Below are 25,790 nucleotides of genomic sequence, written 5' to 3' on the forward strand. Positions count from 1 at the left end.
GCGCCTGGACCGCGGGGACCCCCCGGGACAATTTTTCCAATTGTCGGGAATGATAGAGTAGAGTCTGGGGGTCCGGATGAGACCAAGAAGAAGACCCCCGGAGCCTCCAGAATATTTTTATTGATTTTTTGAAAAGATGACGAAATCCAAAAAAGAGAGTGAGTGAGTTAGTGAGGGAAGAAGTGAACAGCCAAAGGGAGCGGCGTGAAGCTGCGGGCGGCCGCTGCGAATTTCTTTGCCTCCCCCCCACCCCCCACCCCCCGTTTTGGATCTTTGGTTTCGCCAATTTTTTGGTTTTGTTTTGGTTTTTTTAAGGTTTCTGGAGAATCCCCCAGCACGGATGGGCTATTTAGATTTACCCCAGTTTCCTCATTTTTATTCTTATCACATTCTACTCCCCTCCCCCATCCACAAAAAAAATTAAAGATTTTTTGTAATTTCTATAAATTATGCTTTTTCTTCTTTTTTTCTTTCTCTTTTCCTGATATTTTCTCCCCCCCTCCCTCCAACTCTTTTCCGAATTGTAGGTCTGTGAGGAGCAGAAGTGTGAGGAGGAGGTCTTCCCTTTGGCCATGAATTACCTGGACCGCTTCTTGGCTGGGGTTCCGACTCCTAAGACCCACCTTCAGCTCCTGGGTGCTGTTTGCATGTTCCTGGCCTCCAAGCTCAAAGAGACCATCCCGCTGACGGCAGAAAAGTTGTGCATTTATACCGACAACTCCATCAAGCCCCAGGAACTGCTGGTAACGACTGTCCCCTTTCTCCCTCCCTTCGTGCCCCACTCCCAGCTCTCTCCTAGCGCTCTCCTGGTCTCCAAATAAATTCTTAGGATGCAGAATTACCCACCACTGGAATGTGCACACTCACAGGAGATATTTCTTTTAATAAGATTTTTTTGTGTGTCTTCCCACGAACTACTGAGGCTACATCGACAGATAAGGTCTTCATGGAGATTTGTATTGATGAGATTCATTTGCAGGTGTGTGTGTGTGTGTGTGTGTGTGTGTGTGTGTGTGTGTAGGGAACACCATGATAATATTTCAATAAAATTCAATCACTGAATTCTGAGAAAATAGTCTGGCTGCGCACATGATAGGAATGTGTCTGCATGTGTGTGTGTGTGTGTGTGTGTGTGTGTGTGTAGGGAACACCATGATAATATTTCAATAAAATTCAATCACTGAATTCTGAGAAAATAGTCTGGCTGCGCACATGATAGGAATGTGTCTGCATGATTGGAATGTGTGGTGGTGTGTCCCCTAAGAACTTGAAGTTCAAAGGTAGTGCCTCTGTAACTAGAAAGTCTCAAGATACCTGCACATAGTAGCTGTTCAATAAATATGAGTTCACTGACTTTTGAGCAAAGTCAAAATGTGGCCCCCATTGGAGGAATCTCAGACGTGAGCTCCTGCCTCCAGTGGGGCTGTGACCTCTACAACCACATGGGTCCTGTCTTCACTGGTTTTCGACCAGCAAACCCTTTTCCCGCTTAATCTAACTTTTTTTCCCTGCAGCTTCACACTTAAAGCGTCCATGTTGCAGCAGTGGAATGGTAGCGCCGTCCACCTTCAGTGTCTGTCCGCACACCTTTCTCTTCACTGTTCAGAAAGGCCCCCTCCTACCGCCCTTTCCCTTACTGGCAAGGCCTGCACAAAGTCCACAGAGCTGACTGGCTGCTAGGACTGAGCTCTTTGTGAGAGGCCTTCCTTTCTGGAGCTGTGCTGCCATCTAGTGGCAGACATGTGCCAGGGTGGGGGAGGAATTGCCGAGAATGTAGAGGGGCCTGAATGACTTCACCTTTGAACCGCTGCCAGATTTCAGCTGCTTCTGGGTTGGTCCGAGAGGCCCAGAAAGGTGCTTTCTTCTGGGAGAGCTGCTTCCTTTAATAATGGTACAAGAGGAGAGATTTATACTCACATTCCCCTGTGAGAAGGAAGGGCTGGAATTTCAAGACATCTCAGAAGACACGGGTTGTTTAGTAGTCTTATCAGGGATTTTGTTCTACCCCAATACTCTTCACAGTTTGTAAAGAAAAAAAAATTGTTCGAATTGGCAACCAGTTTGTTTTTCTCAAGGGTGGCCAGGAACACTAATCTTGCATACGGTTCATTTGTTTCAACATGATGGTAGACTGAGGTGTTCTTTAGGACACCCCAATTTTTCCAGGACCAGCCAGGCTAATTTATATTGCTCCAAACAAGTATGCCTTTTCCATTCCTCATCTCTTGATCCCAGAAGTTGGGGGTCTTGAGGAGTCCTTGCACTTTACATCTGAGAAAGCTGCGTCCGGGAAGGGAGTGAGCCCAGGCCCACGGGCAGTCAGCGCTGCGAAAGCAGGGCTAGCTCCGGTTGCTGCCTGGCAGATGGAAGGGAGTCCGCTCAGCGTTCTCAGGACCGGGAGAGCAGGGTACATGACAGGCTGGGTGCTCCTGAAGATGATCAATTGATAGGCCCATTTGCCCTCCAACTACACATTTTTAAAGTGTTCTTTTTGGCTTGTTTCCCTTTGAACGCAATTCCCCAGAAGTATCTCAATAAGGGAGAAAAGCAAGGCTTTTTGCTAGCTAGGCGCTGGCGAAAGGCCTAAAAGAGATAAGGTTGTATTGTCCCCCCTCAGCATTTGCACTAAGAGATTATGTGACCTTGGACAAGCACCTTCACCTGACCCTGAATCACCTCCCAGGTGCACAGTGGTGTTGCTAATGACCACCTTGGTCCTTCAGTTTTGATGGCAAAGCCCTATGAAAGGGTGCTCTGGCTGTGTACCATTGCCCCAAGATTTCTGCATTATGTGTTGAGGGGAAAGTTTTAGCAGAGAGAGAAATGGCAATTTTTGGCACCAACTACAAGCAAGCTAATTGGTTGCCAAGGATTTGGGCCAAGGAACCTTATTTTGAGCTTTATCTGTGTGCATCATTTTTCCGTGAGGATTAAAAAGACTTCAGTGATGGAGACATATACAATAAATTACTACCAAAGGGCCACAATGACCTTGGCAGCATCTTACTGTAGGTTCAGCGTTCTGGGTGGGCAGGCAATAGCATTGCATGGAAGTCAGTGGGGTGGGGGTGGGAGCTGGAGGGGAAAAGAAATAGAAGAAAGTAGAATCTTGGCAGCGCTACCTGGGCTCTCATTATTTTCAGTGGAGCCTGACATTTGAAGCATAAGAAGAGCCTTCAGCAACTTCAAAGCTTGAGGAGCACTTTGACAAATGGGAAGCCTTACAATCTAGCAGCGTCCTAATGAGCATCATTAAAACTGTCTGGACCCCAACCCCCAGCCCCAGCAACACCAGGTCGCCTGTGGGTTTTATACTCTCCTCCCTTCTCCACCAGGAGTGGGAGCTGGTGGTGCTGGGGAAGTTGAAGTGGAACCTGGCCGCGGTCACTCCTCATGACTTCATCGAGCCCATCCTGCGCAGGCTGCCCCAGGACAATGAGAAGTTGCCTCTGATCCGCAAGCATGCCCAGACCTTCATTGCTCTGTGTGCCACCGGTAGGAGCAGGCTGGGGGTGGTGGGGTGCTGAAAAGCCCTGTTAGCCCTTTGGGGAGTGGTCAAGGGGAGGCAGACTGGGTTTGGGGTTTGGAGGGAGTGGGGGGCTCAAGTAATCTAGAGTCCAAGGTTTCATTCCTGGGCTGTTTCTCCTTTATGTGAGCTGCCATATTCTCTTTCTCTACTGAACTCGTAAATGGTTTATGAGGACAGGTGTGGTAAGGAAAAAAAATAGTGCCTGTTAAAATATTCTTTATGATGTCTAAAGTGCTCTTTGAAGACTACATATACTGTTCTCTGGTTGTGCTTAAATCTTTAATCTTTTGAGGAAAAGGATGGCTTGGAGATAAGCCCAAGAGGAAATTTGGGGGTGGGAGCAAATACAGGTGAAAGGAACACTGTCGAGATAAATACACTGCCTGCACTGATAAGTGGTGAGGAGGCCAGAGGAATTCTTTTTACTGGAGGGCATTGGTTGCCTCCTTGCTGTTCCCTTGCCGGGTAGGGGAGTGGACCTGGTTGGCCTTCAGCAAGGACTCACTTTCTGCGCTGGGTTCCGATGTCCGCCATGTGCTGCTGTTTTGACTTCAGTTGCAGACTTAATACAGCAGCCTCCACTGGCCTTTTCATGTTCAAATCTTTCCACCCGTTACGTTAGTCCCACAATGGATACATAGTGCTTGCCCCATTTGCTTTGCATGTTCCTAATAAACTAAAGGCAGTGTGGTTTGATACTGTCTCGTTAAACGGAACCTAGGCCAGCCTCTACCATTTTCTTCCCTGTAGTGGCCGTGGGCGAGAGAGAGCCTGGAACTTCCATCGTGCAGGGGAAAGGTTTCCAGAGTTTGTATTTTCACATTCAGAAATGTTAGGTAAAGATGTTTTGCCGGGAGGGGAGTTTAGCTCAAGTTTGCCAAGAGTAGTATGAATTGTAGAGGTGGGACTCCAGGGGGTTAACTTTTAAAAATCTTACTACATGTTATTAGTAAGTGGGTACAGATGATCTTATAATATGCAATAGTGTATATGCTTCATGTTCACAGTCAAAAGGTCAGGCTTTGCCACTTATCATTGAGGAGACCTTGGACAGGCTGCTTAACCTCTCTGAACCTCAGCTTCTTCATGTGCAAAACACGCCTATGGATACATGATTCTACAGCCTTTTCAGGGTGGTTAGAAAAGTGAAAATCAGAAAGAGGATATGCAGGGAAGTGATTTGTAAACCAAGGAATGTGTAGGACACCGTGCCACGGCACTGAAAATGCCACCGTCTCCACTGTTCACTGCTCCAGCTGAGATGGGTGTGGTTGCTTCTCTAGCTGCCCTCGTCCAGTCCCGGGGGGACCCCGTGCCCATGCCACCCACATTGGATTCCAGGGCTCAGGGTTCCTTTTGCTGGTTTTCTGTGGTCCTTCCCTTCCAGGTCCGGACCAGGCCTCCTGGTGTGTGAGTGCCCTGTGCCCCTTTGTGGGAGAGTTAGCCGCCCTTCCTGCAGCCGTGGGGGCCATTCTTCAGAGCCCCCTGGGTTCTTGCTGCTTTCAGACAGTAGCCATTCTTTTGCTTCCTCCCTTCTGCTGTCCAGCCTGGGCCCTAGAGGTCAGGCCTCATTGACTTGTCACTTTGTCTCCCAGGCCTGGCTGTTTCTTTCCGCTCCCTTGTCAGGATTCACTGTGTGTGGGGGGAGCAGTCCTTTTTTCTATGGCCCTAGGATAGCTGACTGCGACCCTTAGCTCCCCCGTTGCCCAGCTGTTGGTAGCCAGAGTTCTGCTTTGACCTTGTCTCTTGACTGACAGACCTTTTGGGGTCTCTCCGCTCATTTCTCCTCTCTGATTGCTGGTTGGGGCAGGGCTGGTGAGTGGAATAACCCAGGCATGGGCAGATCCCCAGATTCTGCAAAGGCCCATTCTCTAAAATTGGGGATTCCATCCCCCACTCCTGGCCTTCTTACCCAGATCCTCGGGGTGGCTGCCAACTCTGGGGCCAGAGTAGGGAGCCTGGGATTCAGGGACTGAGGACAGAGGTCTGAGGGGAGGCAGAGGAAGTTCTGAAGACTGCCTTTGGGAACTTTGAGCTGGTTTTGGGCAGGATCTGGGGACAGAGAGGAGAAAGAACACCTCTCACCAATGAAAAACCACATGCTAAGTACTAAGCCTCCATTGTGGACGGTCAGAGCAGAGGGAGGTTCTCAGAAGTGTCCTGGGTTGAGAAAGGATGTTCCTGTCTCCTTCCCTGATCTGCCCTGGAGTGGTATGCAGGACTGAGCCCTACAGGAACCCACTGTGTGCAGGTTTACACGGTGGCACAGACAGAATAAAAGCAAAGGGCTGCCTTTCTTGTAGAAAAACACCCTCTAATTAGATGAGATTCCACATTCTGGGGCCAGACTGACAGATGGGTGAGTGCCTAGGGCTGTCTGGTAAGTAGCAGGCCCAGGGGAACGGAGAACCACAGGTAGGTGGCCCTCCAGTCTTCAAGTAGGAGCCCCTCCAGCCTTTCGCTTCCACGTCACATCTCATTCCCTCCCCCCAGTCCTGGGTCTTCGGTCGTGGAGCTGAAGAAGCACCTGCGGCCAAGGCCCGGAGGCCCACGGGGGTCCGGAGGAGCTGGTAGCCAGCGCGTTCATGGGGAAAGCTGGTTGTGAAAGAGCTGGCAGGGTGTGCAGTCTGGAGAGCGTATGTGTGTGTGAAAGGGGAAGAGAGAGCGGAGAGCACCGAGGGGCCGCGAGAAGGGGAGCGGAAAGTCAGCCTTCCTTTTCAGGCCTGAAGGGTAAGATGGTGGCAGGACGGAGAGGTGCCCTCCTCCCTTCCCTGCTCAGCCCCAATAGCTTCGGGAAGAGATTGCCTCGAACTGCCTGGTATTCCTCTCCCAGCCGACCTGCTCCGTGGAGGCACTGGGGTGAGGATGAGGCCGAAGTCATAACTACTCACTCCAGGTATTCCCTTTCTTAGAGCTCTGACCCTAGGGAGGCAGAACCATTCCCCCCACCCCCCCAGGTCTGCAAACAAGGAGAGTAGCCCATTTCAGATGACTCAGGCTTGCACTCCTGTGGTGGGAGATTCTTGACACCTGAAACCATGCTTAGCGGAAGATTCCAGTAGACTCTAGAAGACAGTGGCATTGAGTTTGAAGTGGGGGTGGCGATGGGGGAGGAGGTGCTTAACCTCCCTCTCCATGGCGCCCCACATCCCCGAGCCTGGGAACCCCACCTCAAGATGCTCTACTTAGCTATCGGTGCCGCGCACAGGAGGGCCCCAAGGCCTGAGCCCAAGTGATGGTGAGAGCCATGTGCCCGCCCAGCCCTCCTGGCTTTACCAAGAGGGTGTCTCATGACTTTATGTCACCAGGGGCAGTGGAGGCCCGGAGAGGACCAATGCCTTGGCCTCTGACCCAGAAAGGGGAGGTTTACCTTCATGGTTGCCCAGAAGGAAGAATTGAAACCACCTTTCCAGCTGTGAGTCTCTAGCTGCCTCCACAGCTGAAAGGTCATGAGGCTGAGGGGAAGCGGCCAGTTGAACCGGGAAGAACCCAGAGTCTCAGTTCTGTAAGTGCGCTGTGGGGACAGGCAGTGTGACATCTCACTTCCCATCTGGCTGTCAGATGAATGAGGGGCAGGCTGCTCACCATTCTCCAGCCTTCCTCCCCTGTTCCTCCACCGAGGCCTTAGGCGTGAAGTTGGCATTAGCTTGCCATGGCAGTCCTGCCCCACAAGGACAGGGTGTGCTGAACCTCTCTGGGCGTGGCAGGTGAGGTGTGTGCTACCAACGTCATTCATTGGCCTTTTAAACTCCCACCTGACTGCAGGTTGGAGGAGGGGGAGAGAGAGGAAAAGGCCTGGTTTGGGTTATTTCTGTTTCTCCATGGCCGCAGTTCAAAGGTCTCTTGCCCCCTAGTGGTGAGCAAGAGTAAAGCCGTTTCTCTTGTACTTCAAGGCCTTGGTCACCAGAGCCAAAACCGTCTGCACTAAAATTACCCACAAGGCCATGGAATCAGTGCCTATAAACCTGTTTAGCTCATAACTCTTTCTTCAGTGTAATCTTACCAAGAAGTACAAATACCAGCCTGACAAACACGAGCACCTCTCACTGCCCTTGCTCAGACGAAGGATCCCAGCAGGGCCGAGGAGGTCCAGTGGTGTCCTTGGGTGGCTTGTGCAGGTCACACAGCACGCCCGGGCCATGGCTGGGACTGGCACCCATCTCTTTGACCCTTGAGCCAGGGCTCTTTCTTCTGGGCTTTCCTTCCACCTCTGCTAGGAAGGAGGACCCTGTATTCCTTAGTGGGATGTCGGAGGTGATCTTGAGATCTAGTCACCTTCTGGTAAGTTATATAGAGAGAGCACTGGGTCCAGAGTCCAAAAGTCTTGATCTTAACCCCAGGCCTAGCATTAGACATCAGACAAGTCACTTAACCTCTCAAGACTTCATTGATTCACCAGTAAAGGAAATGTTTCAAAGTAGATGAATTGTACACTGTTATGAATTCTTCACTATCCCTACCACATGGACGAGCAAGCAGACAGCAGCAGAGCTGCCTGTGTGCACCCGGGTTCCCCTCAGGTCTGCCCCTGGCCCCCACCACCTCACCAGGAGAGGGGAGGCTGTGCCAGAGGTTTCTAGCTCCTTGGCTCTGGGTGAACCACCCTGAATGAATACGGAGTGCTCTAGGGCCTAAGAGGAGAGTTGCCACCTTATGTCTTCCTTGTGTGCTTGTGAACTCTTTCGGTTCTGCTGCGGGGCCTCAGTTTCTCCAGCTCCTGACAAACCATCGGGAGGCTTTGGGGACTTGATGAGGTCATTTCTGGGACACACCCACAACTTACAGGGAAAGATTCTCCAGGTCGCACAGAGCCTCTTTCCTCCCACCCTTGGCATGCGTGGCCTGCTCTCACTCAGCATCTGCCTGCGGACCAGGGATGCTGGGTACCTTTCTCCTCACCTCTGCTGAGCAGATTCCAGCTGTCAGAACTGCCCATCACAATCCCACACGAGTTTCCAGGGGTAAGAACAGTGGTGGTGATGACAGTGATGGTGGTGGTGGCAGCTGACAGATTCCTTACCATGAGCCAGGCACTGTGCTTTTGCATGGATTATTTTAGTTAATCCTCAGAACGACCCTATGGGGTGGATATAATTATCCTTATTTGCAGGTGAGAAAATAGGCTCAGAGAGGTCAGGTAACTTGCCCATTTTCACAGAGATATAGGTGGTGGGACATCAGCCTCCATGCATTCCGCCTTCCAGTTCTTGGAGCTTCTTGGCCTTACTGTCCAAATCCTACCCATCTCCTTGGGGAGTCCTCCTAAGTGTCTCCAAGGCTTCTATCCACTTAAGTACCTCTTTCTTTGAGAAGTTTCTTTAGAAGTTACCCATGTGTACACCAGTCATTGGGAACGCTCCAGGCTGTACCATCTGACTGTGTTTCACATCCATCAGAATGGATCACTGGCCAGTTCATTGCTTCTCATTATACTTCAGGAGAAGGAGGAGTCTCCGGAAGTCACAAACATCTCACCTTTCCGTGGGCAGCGAGGGTGGAAAGAGAACCTTACCCTGAATGTGCCTTCTGCACCCAGATACAGCTTCTTGGAATTTTTTACCAAGAGACTTAGAGATTTCTGAGAGATTTTTACTTGGTTTTATTTGCTAAAGTAAAATAATACTAAAAGAAAATTTACAAAAATTTATTTCCCCAACCAAATGGTAGTAAAATTTGTATACATTTTCTATGTACGCTCCTAGTTCATACCTATGTGTGTGTATATGTATTTACATATTGATGAAAAGTTGTAAAATTAGTACCTATGCATGTTTTTCTGTCCTCTCCCCACCCCCAAGTGATATCATGGGCATTTCTCAATCCGATCACATAGCCAAAGTTTTAAGGTTTTTAGGAATGGCTAAATGGGTTGGGTAGAATGTTCCATGGATTGGGGTGGAGGGGGAGGGTTGGCTGACTAGAGCTAGTGCAAGTTCATGACCCTTCAGATGTTTCATTCTAGTGTTTTTCTCACTACTGTTCCCCTACCAGCAGAGGGGGTGTCCCTGAGGTGGTCCTAGGGCCGCACCTGATGCCATAGTGCAAGTTCATGACCCTTCAGATGTTTCGTTCTAGTGTTTTTCTCACTACTGTTCCCCTACCAGCAGAGGGGGTGTCCCTGAGGTGGTGCTGGGGCCGCACCTGATGCCATGCAGGATGAGATGCCTTGTGACTGCTGGCTGATGGAAGCCGTGCTATATTCTGCTGTCTCTTCCTTGCTTTTTTCCTAGGGAGTTATTCTAGGGAGTTTTTCCCTAGGGAGTTTGTTTTTTATTTTGTTTTTTTTTAGCCCTCACCTGAGGCTATGTTTTTAATTGATGGGATGAGATGCCTTGTGACCGCTGGCTGATGGGAGCCGTGCTATATTCTGCTGTCTCTTCCTTGCTTTTTCCCTAGGGAGTTTGTTTTTTGTTTTGTTTTTTGTTCTTTTTTAGCCCTCACCTGAGGCTATGTTTTTAATTGATTTCTAGAGAGAGAGAAACATTGTGAAAGAAGCATCGGTCACCTCCCACACATACGGTGATTGAACCACAACCTAGGTATGTGCTCTGCCCGAGAATCGAACCCACAACCTTTTGGTGTATGGGACGACGCTCCAACCAACTGAACCACCCACCCAGGGCGAGTCTCTTATTTCAGATTTGAGTAAAAGCAAATTAGAGCTGGAGGGCATCTGGGAGATTAGCTAGCCTGAGGTCTTTAAACTTTTTGACCTAAACCTTGAAGGAAGAAATAGACTATATAACACAACTCTGGAGACACTTAAAGACATCAAACTGATACAAAAGTTTCTCAAAATGGTCTTTACTCTTACTACATGCACTGCTTCTGATACTTTCTAGCCTCTTCTGTTCCATTAAACAACTAAAAATGCTGGTCATGCCCCACTGATGAATTTCATGACCCATTAATGAACTGCAACTGGAGGTTAGAAAAACACTGATCTTAATGGGATTCCATTAAGGGAGGAAGTGACTTGTTCAAGATCCCATCGCCTGGACCAGGCTTCTCAGTGCTAACGCCACCTCCTGTCTGACTAAGCAGGCGAGCTGGGCAGCTGCTCCTGGCTCTAGAGGACGCTGGTCTGCTGCCAAAGAGGGTGGCATGGAGCAGTGGCCAGCCTGGTTACCAGCAGCTCCTCACCATGGGGGTGCTAGGCCCAGCCTGTGCTACGCTGACCTGTTGAGAGGCAGCTGTGTTCATGCACACGGTGCTCCCCAGTTCTGGGGAGAGGGGACAGTGTCCCCAGGACTCCCCTCAGTGTGTTTTCCTAGCGAAACAAGAGAAAGATAGAGTCCTGGGTAACTAGTGCCTGCTGCACCCAGGACCACCTATATGTACCTCCTGGCTTCTAGAAGTTCATTTGCTACAAATAGGAGTTGGTTTTGCTCGCAGAGGGACAACAAAGATAGGCAAGTGTGAGGTGTGCTTCTTGGTCTGAGAACTGAATAGAGGAAGGAGAGCCCAAGGATATCTTCCTGCCCTTCCCTGCCAGATGCTCCCACCCAGGCTTTCGTGGGCCCAGGGCCACGGGCTGGCTTACTCCTCTGCATTATGAATGCCACAGGGGGAAGCTAATGAGGTTATTGGGCAGAGAAGCCCTCCTGTGACCCCCTGGGGACGAGACCTACAGCAGAGCAGGCGTCAGGGAGGTTGGCTTTGTTAGTGTCCATGGGGGTGGAGATGGCTCTGGAGGAGCTAGTGGACAGCAGGCTTTGGGCAGATCGTCATCATAGATGTCCCTCAAGAGGTGGAAATAGTGAGAGGGTTAAGGAAAGAAAGCCAGACAGACCGTCAGATGGCCAGGCCTGCTGCGTCCGTGGGGTTGGCCGAGCTGGGAGGGCGGTCTGAGCATGGTTCAGTGAGCAGCAGTGTTTCCAGGAACACCACTGACTTGGCGCTGGACAGTGGGGTCACTGATAAAAGTGCTTCCGTGGCCCTGGCTGGTTTGGCTCAGTGGATAGAGCGTCGGTCTGCGGACTCTAGGGTCCCAGGTTCGATTCCGGTCAAGGGCATGTGCCTTGGTTGCGGGCACATCCCCGGTGGGGGGTGTGCAGGAGGCAGCTGATTGATGTTTCTCTCTCATCGATGTTTCTGGCTCTCTATCTCTCTCCCTTCCTCTCTGTAAAAAATCAATAAAATATACATCTATAATAATAAAAGGGTAATATGCTAATTAGACTGGACAGCTGAACGACCTTCTGGACATCCTTCCGGATGTTCTTCCGGATGACCTTCCGGACGAGGCAAGCCGCCGTGACTGGCAGGGCCAAGCCCCTTGCATGAATTTCATGCATTGGGCCTCTAGTATATATATATATTTTTAAAAGTGCTTCCGTGGATGGTTGTAATTGTGCATTGTAGAGGAAGAAAGGGAAACACAAGGTTGAACTGTTTTTGAAGGTTCAAGTTGAAGTGCAACCCATGTCTTCCCCCTACACCCCCCACCCAACCTTACAGGTTGAGAGTCTGTAGGGTCGTCGGGGTCTGTTTCTGAGTATCTTCAGGCTGGGGAGCTCCTGGACCTCTTCCTGCCTGTACCCTGACCTTCTGCCTCGTTTCACAGACTTTAAGTTCGCCATGTACCCGCCATCGATGATTGCGACTGGAAGTGTGGGAGCTGCCGTCTGCGGGCTGCAACAGGATGAGGAAGTGAGCTCGCTCACCGCGGATGCCCTGGTGGAGATGCTGGCCAAGATCACCAACACCGATGTGGTAGGTGGCAGCCACCTTCTCGGTTAAGACCAGATCACTCCTTTCTGGGCTCAGGGAAAGAGACAGCTGGTTCGATGATGATGTGTCAGGTACTCTTGTTGTTGTTGGTTTCTGTTTTCTAAGATCAACAACCAAGGACGTACAAAATCCAGCAGGGAAGGCCTCCCCTGAAGGTTTCCAAAGCCTTGAAACAGAGAAAAGCCTTTAGCAGGCAGGTGCAAGGGGGAGGGCAGGCTGGGTACTAATTTGGCTTTATGGCATGGGCTTCCCAGTGGATGTGAACTCGCTTCCTTCCCATTTATATACCCGTCAGCTTGCCTCCTCCCCTTGGGTCGAGCTTTGGTGTCTGCTCACGCCAGGGCTGGAAGGCACAGAGAAGGAAGGACCAGAGCACGGACCTGCTGTCCTGGAGGGAGTGGCCATGCAAGAGGTCCCCACCGTGAGAGTGGTGTCAGCCTTGGCAACCCCCTCCACCTCCCCTGCCTCTCACTTCCCTTTTGTTCAATGTGGTAATAGATTATAAGGCACTTTGAGGAGAATAAAGGGCCACACCAACGGAAGGAACTATTATTAGACGTGGATTTTTCCATGCTGCACCCCGTGGAAGGCCCAGGGGCTGTAATTCTGGTTGTCAGAATTTGAAGCTCCTTACAAGAAGGTTTTGAGACAGACCAGGGTTAAGTGAGCCTCCTAGTTAGCTGGTAGAAGATTGCAGTCCTCAGAAGGTCTGAGCCAGGGGGTTCTGAGAGATCAGGAAGGCACAGAGGGGGTGGGGGTAGCCAGCCCCGAGGGGAGGGCAATGGCAGGGCTGGGATTAGAACCTGGGAGCTCTGACGTGGCCTGGGAACTTTGCTCTCCACCCTTGCTGCAGCCCTGGGATCTTTTTGTTTGAAAAAGACCTTTGGTTTAAAGGCAACTGGGGCGGGCGTTAGCTCTGAGGCCCTTGTGAGTCACCATGGAGAGGCTCAGGAATGCCGGGGGACTTTATGATGGCCCCTCTGGGTGTTCGGGGGAATATATTGAATGTTGTGCCGTGGGAATATATTGAGTTAAGGGATGAAGTGGTTGACAGGCGTGTGGCCTGTGCCTTCACTGGGGACCCTGAGCAGAAGGTTAAACCTGCCGCTTGCTGGCTTCCTCACCCACCCACCTATCTTTTGCCTTGCCGATCATGACCATCTCCAGGAAATGATGCAGGGAGGTGTTGACGGTGTGATAGAACCAACCCCCGCCTCCTCTGAAACAGTTCTTAGACACGCTTTTAAAATGCTGGCTCCAAAGCATAGGCTTTTGAAACATGGTTTCCAAAATATAGATGGAAACGACCCCTCCAGGGCAGCTCCAGGTGAGGAATGCTTTTTGAATCCTCTAGAGACAGGACTTAGCATTTATAGAAATGACTCACTTCCTCCCTTTTCTGAGTAATGCCTCCTATTAAGGCTGCCTTTCAACAAGGACTCCCAACCAGCTTAAGACAAGCCCTTCCTTTGACCCCCAGAAACAAAAATGTCAGTGACAAGAGTTTGACCCCCCGGGCATTGTAACATCGCTCAGGTACTTATAGGCCTGCTCCAGTTGGCTGATTGCCCCACTGGTGGGTCTCCAACCTTCTCCCATCTCTCTCTTGATCACCCCTTACTGGTTTCAAATGGATAGAGGTCGTTTCTGGGGTACCACCAAGGCTCTCAGGCTGCTTTGCTTTTCAAGACTGCAAACCAGTCTCATTTCATGCTGGAGAAACTGCTTGCCCTTTCAGATACGAGGTAGTCAGTCCATTCGAGTCAGCTGTCAGACTGGGTTAAATGGATACAAACTCCCTCAGAGTTCCATAAATCCCAGCTATTGAACCCGAGAAGTGTGGACATGCCTCCTTCTCACAAGGCCTGGGGTTAACATTTTAATATTAAAAACGAAGCAGAACCTTAGCAGAATCTAAAATTATACCACTTTTCAGGTGACAGTTTGAGACCTCAGTAAGTTTCAAGCTTACCCCTAGTCCCCAGAGGGCTTGCTCACACTCTTGCTAGGAAAGGTCTTAGTGGAAAGGCTTGAGCACCATCGGGCCAGGCTGTCTGTGTGCCTAACTTCCAAGTGCTAAGTCTCCTCCCACCCGTCAGCCTGCGTTCTCTGAAGAGCTGACGCACAGAGTGAAGGAAAATATAAGGACTAGAGTTTAGAATGCACCGGCTCTTGGAGGGAGGTGAGTTTTGCTTCCTGAGCTCTGTTTACCATTTCTTGGGTTGAGAAGTGCTGTATTTCATCCAAGCACCTACTCTCCGTCACTTGTGGAAGTGTTTACTGAAGGCCCATTTGTCCCAGACCCTTGCATTATGGGCAAGGAATAGACCCAAGGCACCGAGGTAGAAGTTGGGGGTGTGGGTCGTGCATGGAAAATAAAAGATGAGGTTCCTTCCTTCAAGGAACTTAGCAGCGGTGTGGAGAATCAAGAGGAAGGTAGGTAAACCCTCGCCAATGCAGGTCACAAATGAATGATAAATCCTGTGCTAGGAGCTATAAATGCAATAGGAAATCAAGTCAGATGAAGGTGCTCACCAGGCCTCACGTCAAATGCAGGCCTCCCAGCAGAGTAACCCTGATGACTGAAAATGTCATTGGAATGGAGAAATAAACTGTGGTATGTACATGCAGTGGAATATTATTCAGCCCTAAAGATAAATGACCTTCTGACACATGCTACAACATGGATGAGCCTTGAAAACATGCTAAGTGAAATAAACCAGACACAAAAAGACAAATATTTTACAATTCTACTTCTATGAGATACCTAGAATAGTCAAGTTCATAGAGACAGAAAGTGGACTAGAGCAGCGGTTCTCAACCTGTGGGTCGCGACCCCTTTGGCGGTCGAATGACCCTTTCACAGGGGTCGCCTAAGACCATCCTGCATATCAGATATTTACATTACGATTCATAACAGTAGCGACATTACAGTTATGAAGTAGCAACAAAAATAATTCTATGGTTGGGTCACAACATGAGGAACTGTATTTAAAGGGCCAGAAGGTTGAGAACCACTGGACTAGAGGGTACCAGGGCCTAGGGAGTGGAGGGAATGGGGAGTAACTATTTAGTTGGTTATGGTGTTTCAGTGTGGGCTGATGAAAAAGTTCTAGAGATGGGGAGTGGTGATGGCAGCACAACAAACTGAATGTACTTAAAGCCACTGCATACTTAAACATGATTAAGATGGTCAATTTTATGTTACCCATATCTTGTCACATAAAACATACATGTACACATGCACATACATACAGTGTCCTTGGGCCACACCGAAATGCCCAAAGGTTTTCGTGAGCTCTCCACAGGGAAGTCAGGCACACAGGACTGCATGTGAATCTTACCCTGGAGTCCCCGCAGGCTGAGGCTGCCCTGTGCACCTTGTTATTTGTGGTCTCTTGAAGCTTACAATGTTCACTGTGCAGGGATTGTCAGGGATCAAACTGCTGAAAAGGGGGTCCCCTTGATTGGTTGGAGACAGCCGGACAAGCTCCTCTGTCTCCCTGGCCGGCAGCAGAAAGCTTTGATAGGAGGGACCCATGCGGTTCTGAGAAAGTTGGTCTTTGTTGCTCCCTCTGGTTGCCAAAATAAACCGGAACGCTTCATTCCAAACAGAAAGCTGAGTGAGAAGCCTGACAGTTTTACAGGGAATAAAAGTCTCAGAGGGTGGTATATTTTAAGTACTTTTTCCTTCCCCTCATAAGTGTTGCTAAAAACAGACACCAGCCAGGGAGGCAGTGCTGGCTTTTGGGGGAACCTGTACCGGGTTCCGTTGCCAAGGGTAAGTTTGAGAGGCGGGAGGGGCTGTCCTGGTTCCCCGTGAGCCCTTCCCTGCTTCTCCAGGCAGGATTGGGGTGCCTCTTCCGTCCCCTGGGCACCCTGCTCATGCCCTGTGCCAGCGTTGATCTCACTGCTCACTTGTCTATAGAACCTCTTGAACAAGATCCAGCTTTTACTCAGCTCTTTCTCCAGAGCCCCTGGCAGAGTCATTGCGGGGTGATGCTGAAGACGAGGGGAGGAGGAAGGAAGGAACAGAGGACAAAGGCTGGGCACATGCGTCTCAAGTGTGTTTCTAATCCTCTGGTCTCTTTTCAAAAGCTTTCTGTTTCTCAACATCAATTATATGCCAGGGTCCTCGGAAAGTCTTACCTGACCTTGTCTTAGAGCGAGTCGCTTCATTTTCACGCGACACAAGTGCACTAATTCGCTAATGGAAAAGGTAGAATTGAGACCGGCGGGCCATGATGATGTTGTGTAGTTATTGGAAGATATTTATCAGGACATAGACTCTGGTGATCTGGCCGTTACATTTATCCTCTTCTCCTTAGGTTGCATCCAAACTCTGTCACATTCTAAAATACCGCCCAGAGAAGGTTCCGAGATGTCCCTTCTTTAGGGTCACCCTGGCATGTCATGACCCTGGTGGTCAGTGAGCTATTTAAAAAGGTAGCAGCGAAGTGAAAGAAGTCTGTTTTGACAGCGTTATTCACAGGGTCCCTGGCATTGTGTTGGTCCTCCTGGGCCTCCCAGCACCTTACCTAAGGCCCATCTCACAAGACCCACGTGAAGAGGTGCTCGGAAGGAAGCTGGGGTAGGAGGTGGGGGATAGAATTGGAGGTTGAGGCTTCCCTCTCTTGCCTTATTTTTGCTGTGAGCCTCATTGGGATGCAAGGAAATACTCCAAACAGCCTGTGAAGAGAGGAAGAATGAGGCAGTTTCCTAAGTTGTCTCTGCCTGAGTTGGCGAGGGCCTGGGGCTCATTCAGCCCTTTGTCCCCCGTTGAGTGCAGTGCGTGTGTGGCGACAATGGAGTGATGCAGTTACACTGAGGGCTAATGGTAGGAGTTCCGTGGGCCCATTCATGGAGGCAGAGGAGGGTGCAGGGCGCGGGGCTTGAGCCAGCCAGCGGAGGAAGTGGAGGCCTGTGCGACGAGCTGGAGGTCACAAACACGCTGTCAGGGCGCCGAGGCTGGGGGCGTGGGCCAGGAGGGGCCGGCATCATGGAAGTTGGAGGCTTTCCCGACCTCCGGCGCTGTGGACTGCCACCTGTCCACGCTGACAGACGAGCATTATGGCTCCCCGTTGAATCAGCTTAACTTGGGGCATCGTACCATAATGCGGTGCTTGCGGAGGCTGGCGGAAGGGGAGGTCGCGGGCGCTACCCTTTACATGCACGTAGCATCCTTCCACTGGGGGGTGCCGCTCGGGCTAGATCTCCTTTGCTTGGAGAATCTCAGGCCTGTAAGTCTCTACTTGGAGCTGGGAAGAAAACGAGGAGCATAGGGGAAGGAGTTCTGAAACTGGAGGCTTATCTTCTGAAGCCCAGTCTTAGCTTTTAACCAGTAACTGGGGGACAGGCCAGGCTTTAGGGTCTAGCTGTAAAATGAGAGCATTTTGCTGTTTAATGTCCACAAGTCCGTTGGACCCCCACATTCGCAGGTTCTGTAATTACCTGTGTATGTGGTCGTATAATTCTGCCCTTTGGAAATACTTTATCCCACTCTTCCCAGCCTGGCCTCCTTCCCCCTTCAGGCTCGTAGACTGGCCTCCCCTTCTATTTCCTTCCCTCGGCGTGACCTCCTAGCACAAGCAGCCCTGCTGGACTGAAGGCAGGCGCCTCTCCTCGGGTCACTGCCTGCACCCTGAGGCCCGGCCCAGCCACGCCCTGGGCTGCGGCCTGGGGAGCTAGGTGCTCCTCAGGCAGGAAGGGGGCTTTGAGCAGTTGGCATACTGGTTGCAGGCAATGGCTCCACCACTCCTCTCCACTCTCCACCAGCTCACAGGAGATTCACATGCTCCTGGGAAGCCCAAGGAGGGCCCTACCTGCTAACCCGGGGCGTTAATGTGCAGGAGTCAGCTCTGTCTCAGGAAGGGGATTCTCAGCTGAGTGAGGTCTCATTGCTGACACCTAACAGGAACTCCTTTTTAAATGTAATGGCTCAGAGCTTCTGTCTGTCCCTCTGCCCCACATCCAAGTGAGCGTATTTTCCGTATATGCATGCTGCTGAAGAGGGTGCAGAAAAGCAGCCTTGCAGAGGACAGAGGTTGGGATACCCACTGAGCAAGTTGTTCAGCTCACGCCCTGCTTGTTAGGAGGAGCCATAGTCTCTCCCCAGTGACACCGTGACTTGTCATTGCATTCCCCATCGGCCAGCTGACAGAGGCTTCTGCCTTGGGGCAGACGCTTGGAATTTTCCCTGCCAATATACACTAATATCAGAGCAATCCTGCAAATTTTTGCTTTTACCCAAATTGGACAGCACAAAGTGTCCAGAATTTGGTAAGCATTCTGTATTGTATTTTTCTGAGAGTTAAGGGAATGGTAAATAAGCAGAAAAACAGGATTTTTGTTTTTAAGCACTTTCACAGCGTAGTGAGAGCCGGTGCAGTTCAGCCCATCCTTCTCCGACCCCTTGTCTCCTATAGCACTGTCTGCCCTTGTTCTCCATCACCTCCAACTTCCCCCAGCAGAAAGTGTCTTATGGCCCTTAGATTACTACCGGACACTGCGTGCCCATCCGTGGCTCATCATCTAGGCCAGAGCTTCTCAGATTCTCCTCTGCACATGAACCACCTGAGATTCTGCACTTCTAACACGCTCCCAGGTGACGGCAAAACATGGACTTGGAGTAATGAGGTTCCATGGCACTTCAAAAACACATCTCTTTTCCTTCATATTTATTTCTGCCGGAAAACTAGTATGGAATGATAGGCGGCTTAAGGTGTGTGTGTGTGTGTGTGTGTGTGTGTGTGTGTGTGTGTGTGTATTTTCTTTATCAAATGCTCTATGCCCTGTTAATGTTGCTAACAGTTCTCTGGTCTGGACCATTCTCTTCCTAGGATTGCCTCAAAGCCTGCCAGGAGCAGATTGAGGAGGTGCTGATCAGCAACCTGCAGCAGTTTCAGGAGCAGGGGGATGGATCCAAGGAAGAGGAGGAAGTGGTGGACCAAGCCAGCACCCCTACAGACGTGCGTGATATTGACCTGTGAGATGTCAGTCGGGCCGCAAGGGAGAGATGTGTTCAAATCTGCTCTCTCCTTCTCTCTGGTTGTTTTGTTATGTTTTAGGGTGAAATTAAAAAAACAAAATTCTGCTCCCACCTAGATCATATTGAAGGATCTTTTAGAAGTGAGAGAAAAAGGTCCTATAAAGCCGGAATAATTAAAAGCATTTGGTGCCTATTTGAAGCACAGTAGAAGGGAATCCCTTGTGTATGCGAACAGTTATTGCTTGTTTATGTTAAAAGTCATAGTAAAATGCTTACAGGTAACTGCAGAGTAGCTAGAGAAAATGTACGCCTGCATTATGGGAAGAAATTAGAGGAGACTTTTTTTTTCATGTTATGAACTAGCACGTATACACCCCTACTAGGATAATTTCAAGGAACTGCGTATACATTTTATGGCACTAGATTGCTAAGCCATGAACTCGAGAAGGAATTGGAAACAAGGTTGGACACAGTGGGGAGGGAGGATGAAACAATCTCTCAAAGTGACTGAACCATTTTGGATGTAGAAGCACGTTTGGTCTTGACCACCTATGACTAAGTCAGGAGCCTTGCTGGATCTCTAGTTAGGAACTCTTGCTGTCTACAGTAGCTGCTACCTAAAACAGATGTTTTACTTTCCAGTTGGACACAGGTGATTGGGACCTGGGTTTATGTTTTTGACATCTTGCTTCTTCTTCCAAACATGGTTCATTGCATATACCACCATATTTTGTCTAAAGGGGCAATGTAGCTCTGGGCCATTACCAAACCTCACATGAAACAGAGGCAGATGGAGACCAAGGGCGGGATCTGGAATGGAATCTTTTAACGTCTAAAGAGAGTAATGTGACCCTGGCATTCCTTATTAGGAGAAAACTAATTTTTGGTGCTGATTGGCATGTCTGGTCCACACTTTAGCGTTGTTATAAACCATTCCATTCGAAAAGCACTTTGAAAAATGGTTCCAGAGGGATAGATGGGATGGTTTATGCAAATTATACTGAATAGACTCCTCCCTTCTCCTCCGGTGCCCCTCCCTCTCCCACCTGGTACTATTCGCTTCTGGTATCTGACATTCTCTGGTACATAGTTCTGGTGTCCCTACTAGGACTGAAGAGACAACCCTCTCCGCTGACATTCCCATCACAACATTCCTCGGAAAAGTCTAAAAACAAAGATCTGTTATCATTTTGATGCATGTAAGGATCTTAATTCCCGCCTATATACTTCCCCTTTGGACATGGAAAGAAAAATTATTGCTGGTGCAAAGACAGCTGAACAGCAGTGTGGCATTTTGTTCCCTTTTACACTTTTTGTTAATTAGTTGCAAAGTTGTTCAGTGTACTTGAATTTTTTTTCCTCTCCACATCTTAAACACATTCAGTTAGCCAAGAGGTTGGAGCAATAACTTTTTTTTTTTTTGCACAATTATAATTGACAGGTAATGAAGCTATTTTTTAAAATATTTGCCTTTTTTTTAAGCAAAAAGGAAAAATCAGAACAGGGCTCCTTTGAAGAATTATTTTATACACAGATTCTGCCTTGTTTCATAGTATGAGGGTTGAAGATGGAGAAAAACATAAGGGTCTCTTATTTTCATTTTATTATGTTCAGTTTTTTTTTATTAGTTTTTTTTTGCGCTGCTAAGAAGCTAATTCATCCTTATTCACATTAACAGTACCTAGCTGTAATGTTTTTCACAGTGTGCTGCTATTTTATAAACATTTTTATAATATATTATTTTACTGCTTAAATTCCAAGACCTGAAGTAGATGGTTGCTATATGAGTTCTTTGTACTGGAAAAATCCCTTCCATAGTTTTTCTCCTGGTAGCATATTCACAGTTGGTGTTGGGGTTTTTTTTTTCCTTTTGGATTTTTTTTTTTTTCCTCTCTGATCACATTCTTCAAAGACAGAGTATTCTTTACCTCAGGTTTACTGGTCAAAAATCAATAGCTACAACAGAAAACAATTCACATTTTTGTTTTCATAATACCTCACAACCATACAGTTTCTGCTTGGGAGCCCATGAGTGTGGGGAGAGAAGAAGGCGGGAGGAGGCTGTGGGCAGCGGGGTGGGTTTGGCCCAGGGTCTCACACCCGAGACCTCTTCAGTGGTGAAGGTCATCAGGCTTCCATTTTGACTCTGGTCTCCTCATCATGATGGAAAAAATGCAATTGAACCAAGGGGTTTCCCCTCCCCCCACGCAGACATTCCGCACAGACATTTAGGCAGGGGATGAGGAAGTCACGCTTTGCACTTAGGTATCAGGAGACAGGCTAAAGAATTCAGCAGGCTGCTGGGAGACCCTCGTCTTACAGGCCTTCCTAAAGCAGGGCTTTTGTCACTAGGGTCCTCTCCTCTTGCAAGGACCTTTCCCTCCCTCTCCTTCCCTGACATAGGCATCCCCAGGTGACGGTGATCACAGAGGTTTTTCTAGGTCTGAATCTGCAGCTCGCAGTCTTGTGGGGATTCCTCCCCACACTGGTCTCCCACGGGGCAGCCGGCGCTGTGCAAGGCCAGGTCCTCTGCTAAGCAGCAGTGCATGTTTTTAGGTTTAAATCGCATTGAATTGGCGTGATGGGGGACACAGGTCAGATGATGACTGGATGGTAGCTGAGGGGGGTGGGGAGGCTGCTTCCTCACAGAGATGCGAGTCCTGATGCGTGAGATTCTCACAGGGTGTTTAGGAGGCTCAGGACTTAGTGAGTTAGCATCACCATGTATTCTAGGGAGTTTCTGGTGGGGTAGTGGGTGGTAAATTCTGAAGTTCTGGAGAGGAAAGCCGTGCAGGCGGTCTTTTATTAAGAGCCCACGTGGCACAGGACACTCTGGGGTCTGGGGAGCCCATAGCGTGGGAAGAAGCGTGGTCCTAGAGTTCTGGAGGGTCTGGGAGCCTAAAGACAAGATGAGGTACAAACTTATTCCTCAGTGACCAGCCCGTAAGCTCAGATGGAAGCAGCGGCAAATGAAAGAAGCTGACGGGAAGGAAGCAGGCCAACAGACTCCCTGCAGCCTCTAACTTCCCACTTTCTCTGAAGGCCCAGATGCCCCTGGGGCCTGCTAGCCTTTTCTACTTCCTGTCCTCGGGGCCTAGGTGCTAGGTGTGGGGTTGCTGATGGGGAAGGTGCTAGGTTGTCTGGTTTTCCTGCCGGGTCCCCTCCTTTAAACAAAAGAGGGAACTCGTTGTTTAAGTGGCTGACGCCCTCTCCTCGGTCTTGGTTTCCTTGGTAGGAGATTTTGTCTCAGAGAAGCTCAGTGCTGGTGGTTTTATTTTTTATTTTTCACTTCCTACTTAAAGGGGTTCCAAGCCTGTTCTGATCTTTTTCTACTTTAAAACAACAACAACAACAAAATTTCTTCTTTATTTCCTCCTCTCTGTGTTTTTGTTTTTCTCCGTCAGTGGGGGCTAAGTTGTTCCCCAAGCTTGCCAAATTTTGTTCCTTTCCCTGTTTTGGCCAAATCCTAGGTGGGGAAAATCCTCGTATGCCAAAAATATATGCTAAGCATAATTTAATTCCATGCGGGTTCATATCAGCCACGAAGCCTGCAGGCGGAAGCAGGGGACAGATCCCCCAGCAGAGAGTCCCCGGTGCCCCGAGGACAGCCCCTCGGAACGGCTGCTCTTAGAGGAGCCGGGGCTGGGACTGCCCCAGGACCGCTGAGGGCTCACCACGCCTGACGGCCAGGTCCTCCTCGGTCTACACGCTTTGTTCAAGAGGCTCTGTTCTGCCTCTGTCATCCTGTCAGGGGCACACACGGCTCGGAGGCCAGCGGGGGCTTAAGTGACAAGGCTGGGGGAGGAAGCAGCTCTGACTGCATCAGCCTCGTTCCCTCGCTAGCAGGGTGGGCTTCTCTCAGAGGGAGCCGCAGCTTTCCTGCAGTCTGGCCCCTTCAGGGCCTCTCCACACTGCCCTGGGGGCTCCGGGACGGGGGTTAATAAGGACAGTAGGCAGGATTGGATGACTTCTCAAAGAGGGCAGGGGAATTCTCTCTCCGTGGGCCAAAGCGGGTAGGCCTGGGAGAAGAAATAGACTCGCACCTTATATCATGTAAATAATGATTTTCTAGTTCAAGGAGATGACACTGGTAGTGTGGGAATGGAAGGTAGGGATGGGAGGAAGTCTGAGTAAGCCAGTTGGCTTCTAAGCCAAAAGGATTCCTCTTTGTTTATCTTTGAGACAGTCCAACCCTGAGAATAGCTTTAAAAGGGAAATCAATGCTGAGACAGTAAAGTCCCCTTAAGCCAACAAACCAGCCATAGAGAGTGCAGGCTTCCACTGCTATGGGCTTGGACCCGTTTTCAAGAGCTGCTCATGCCATTGTCCATTTGTACAAAATAGGGCAGGAAGACTGGAGAGGATGTTTATGACTTCCTCACGCCACATGGTTTCTCATGATTCTAGACTCTAAACCCAGAACATCATTCAGTCTACATTTTTCAGAACTATTCTCCTATATTTGTGTGCCTCTGCTTTAGACTTGGCTGGGCTATCAGACCTGATTCTTGGCTCAGGTTTCAAGAAGCCATCAGCAAATGTATCCATGCACGCTGTAGCCGCATCATTTATTCCTTTGCCTGCAGCCTAGGTTGGGGGAAAAAGTGCCTTACTGATTGTAGCCATTATAGTATTCAATGTATTTTAACAGGTGCCTGTCCTTTAAAAGCAAGGTGGTGTTTTGTTGTTCATGGGTTTCAGTTCTTATTGCTAGCCAACTCTTATCCCCAGCAAACCACCGGGCCATTGGATTTTTTCCATTATGTTCATTGCCCTTGTACCATGTACCTCAGATCTCTCTCTCTCAGTTACAGTGTCTCATCTTGGACTTCTTTTATTATTATTATAATTTTTTTTTTTTTTTTTTGCTTTAAACGAGTGTGATGCCATATCAAGTCAATGTAATTCTCTCACAATATACTCTATAAGAGGTGTGGGTGTTTATTTGGTCGGGATGCTAGCAAGTGCTAAAGTAGCATGATCAGTATAAAAAGGTTTTTAGGAAGTTTGGGAAAATGTTTTATTGGCTACGATGGTGACATGGTATAGTCAGTTGCCTTTGAAGAGGTCCTATCTGTTCAGTGTTAAGTGATTTTAAGAAATAATAACCTGTTATTCTGACTAGCGTAAAGATGGGTTTGGAAATGGTTTTGGATGCGATTAGGTAATGATATGTGGACAATAAACTCACCTTGACCTAAATTCGCTGGCCACTTTGACTTATTTATAGACCAGAACTTCCCACAAAGGAATATATCTTTCTCGTGTCAAAGCCCTATTGGCAACATCTGGTAGTGTTAGGATTGGTGTAAAATACCAGTCCTAACCAGGAAGATAACCTACAGGTGCATCCAGGCTATCGCAATGCAAGTAATTGATGACTTTTTCCCCCCTTTGGGTCACCCATGCTACCATCTTATAAACTAGAAGTTTCAGCCCACCTTCATAAGGTGCAAAAGCAATTGCTGTCAGGATAAGGCCTCAGATGCTGGCCCCAGTTATTGCCAGCTACTCCCTTTTGGCTGTGAGTGAGCATCTCACGGCTTGGAAGGTGCCATCTCCACATTCTGGAGGGTCTCTGAGAGCCCTACCCCTGCAGCATTCCTGGCTCTCATCTGACTCCTGGCCTCTGCATCCCTCCCGCGAGGACTGGCCCACAACTGCCCTTGGTGGAGAGGTGGCGAGGCAGAGCCTGGGGAAGGGGTGGGAGAGTCAACACCTAAGTGAATTGCCGGGCCCTGGTCCCAGAGCTCCAGGACCTCAGCTGCCCAGATCGGCTTCCTTTCCAGGAGTGACGGGTGATGCAAAAGGCAGTGGCTTAATAGCCATTTTGATGTTACTATAGAAACTGTCCTCTATGGCTCACTCTCAGTTACTGAAGGCCGTTTTCCAGTTTAATAGTGGCTGAAGCTGTCTGCAGTAAGAGTAATGCTGCTCATTGGCTACATCCAGATTAAGACAGTCCCTGTTCGTCTCAAGTAACCACGCCGAACACCGAATAGGACTTTTAATCCTACAAGGACTCTAGAAATTCCCCTTTGTCTCCATCCCCGACTGACATCACTATTCTTGCAGACAAGCAGGGATAACTTTTTTCTTCGGTTTCTGCCTAGTGGAGTCTGCTGGGCCCCCTGGGTGTTTCTCAGGTTGTCACTCTCACCCACCTTCCGAATTCCCTCTGCATGACCTCCCACCCCTCCCCCATCAGCTTACCCTGCAGTACTGGGCCTGTGTCAGTTAATAACACTAAAACGCCACTCCTTCCAAATGCCACCCAGACACAGGGTGTCTCCCACTCAGGCCTGTGGGTGTTTAAAGGTGGGAAGAGCAGACGAAGCATGCGCTCCACTCCCCACGGTGGGCTCGTGACACATCTACTGGCCCCGTTACGCACTGTCAGACCTGTTTCATCTTACAATTAGAAAAGCTCAAATTTGAGACAAAAGTGCCCCTTCTGAAAGTGGAAATTAGGGATGGAATGAAGACCTAGAAACCCAAGACCTTTTGTTTGTGCTCTAGTGAGTGTGTTTGTATTTCTAA

At 49.3% G+C, this 25,790-nt stretch overlaps 1 protein-coding gene across 1 annotated transcript in view; it reads left to right on the plus strand.

Moving 5' to 3' along the window:
- CCND2 (cyclin D2) overlaps nt 1-24,452 on the plus strand; it is a 26,315-nt gene extending 1,863 nt beyond the window's left edge. Inside the window, exons 2-5 of the mRNA XM_005877007.2 lie at nt 528-743; nt 3,336-3,495; nt 12,096-12,244; nt 19,102-24,452. Of these exons, the coding sequence (XP_005877069.1) occupies nt 528-743; nt 3,336-3,495; nt 12,096-12,244; nt 19,102-19,251 (675 nt within the window). The 3' untranslated portion in view covers nt 19,252-24,452. The remainder of the gene's footprint in view (nt 1-527; nt 744-3,335; nt 3,496-12,095; nt 12,245-19,101) is intronic.
- Nucleotides 24,453-25,790: the final 1,338 nt, after the last annotated feature.

This window comes from Myotis brandtii, unplaced genomic scaffold (assembly GCF_000412655.1).
Source record: "Myotis brandtii unplaced genomic scaffold, ASM41265v1 scaffold504, whole genome shotgun sequence".
NCBI lineage: Eukaryota > Metazoa > Chordata > Mammalia > Chiroptera > Vespertilionidae > Myotis > Myotis brandtii.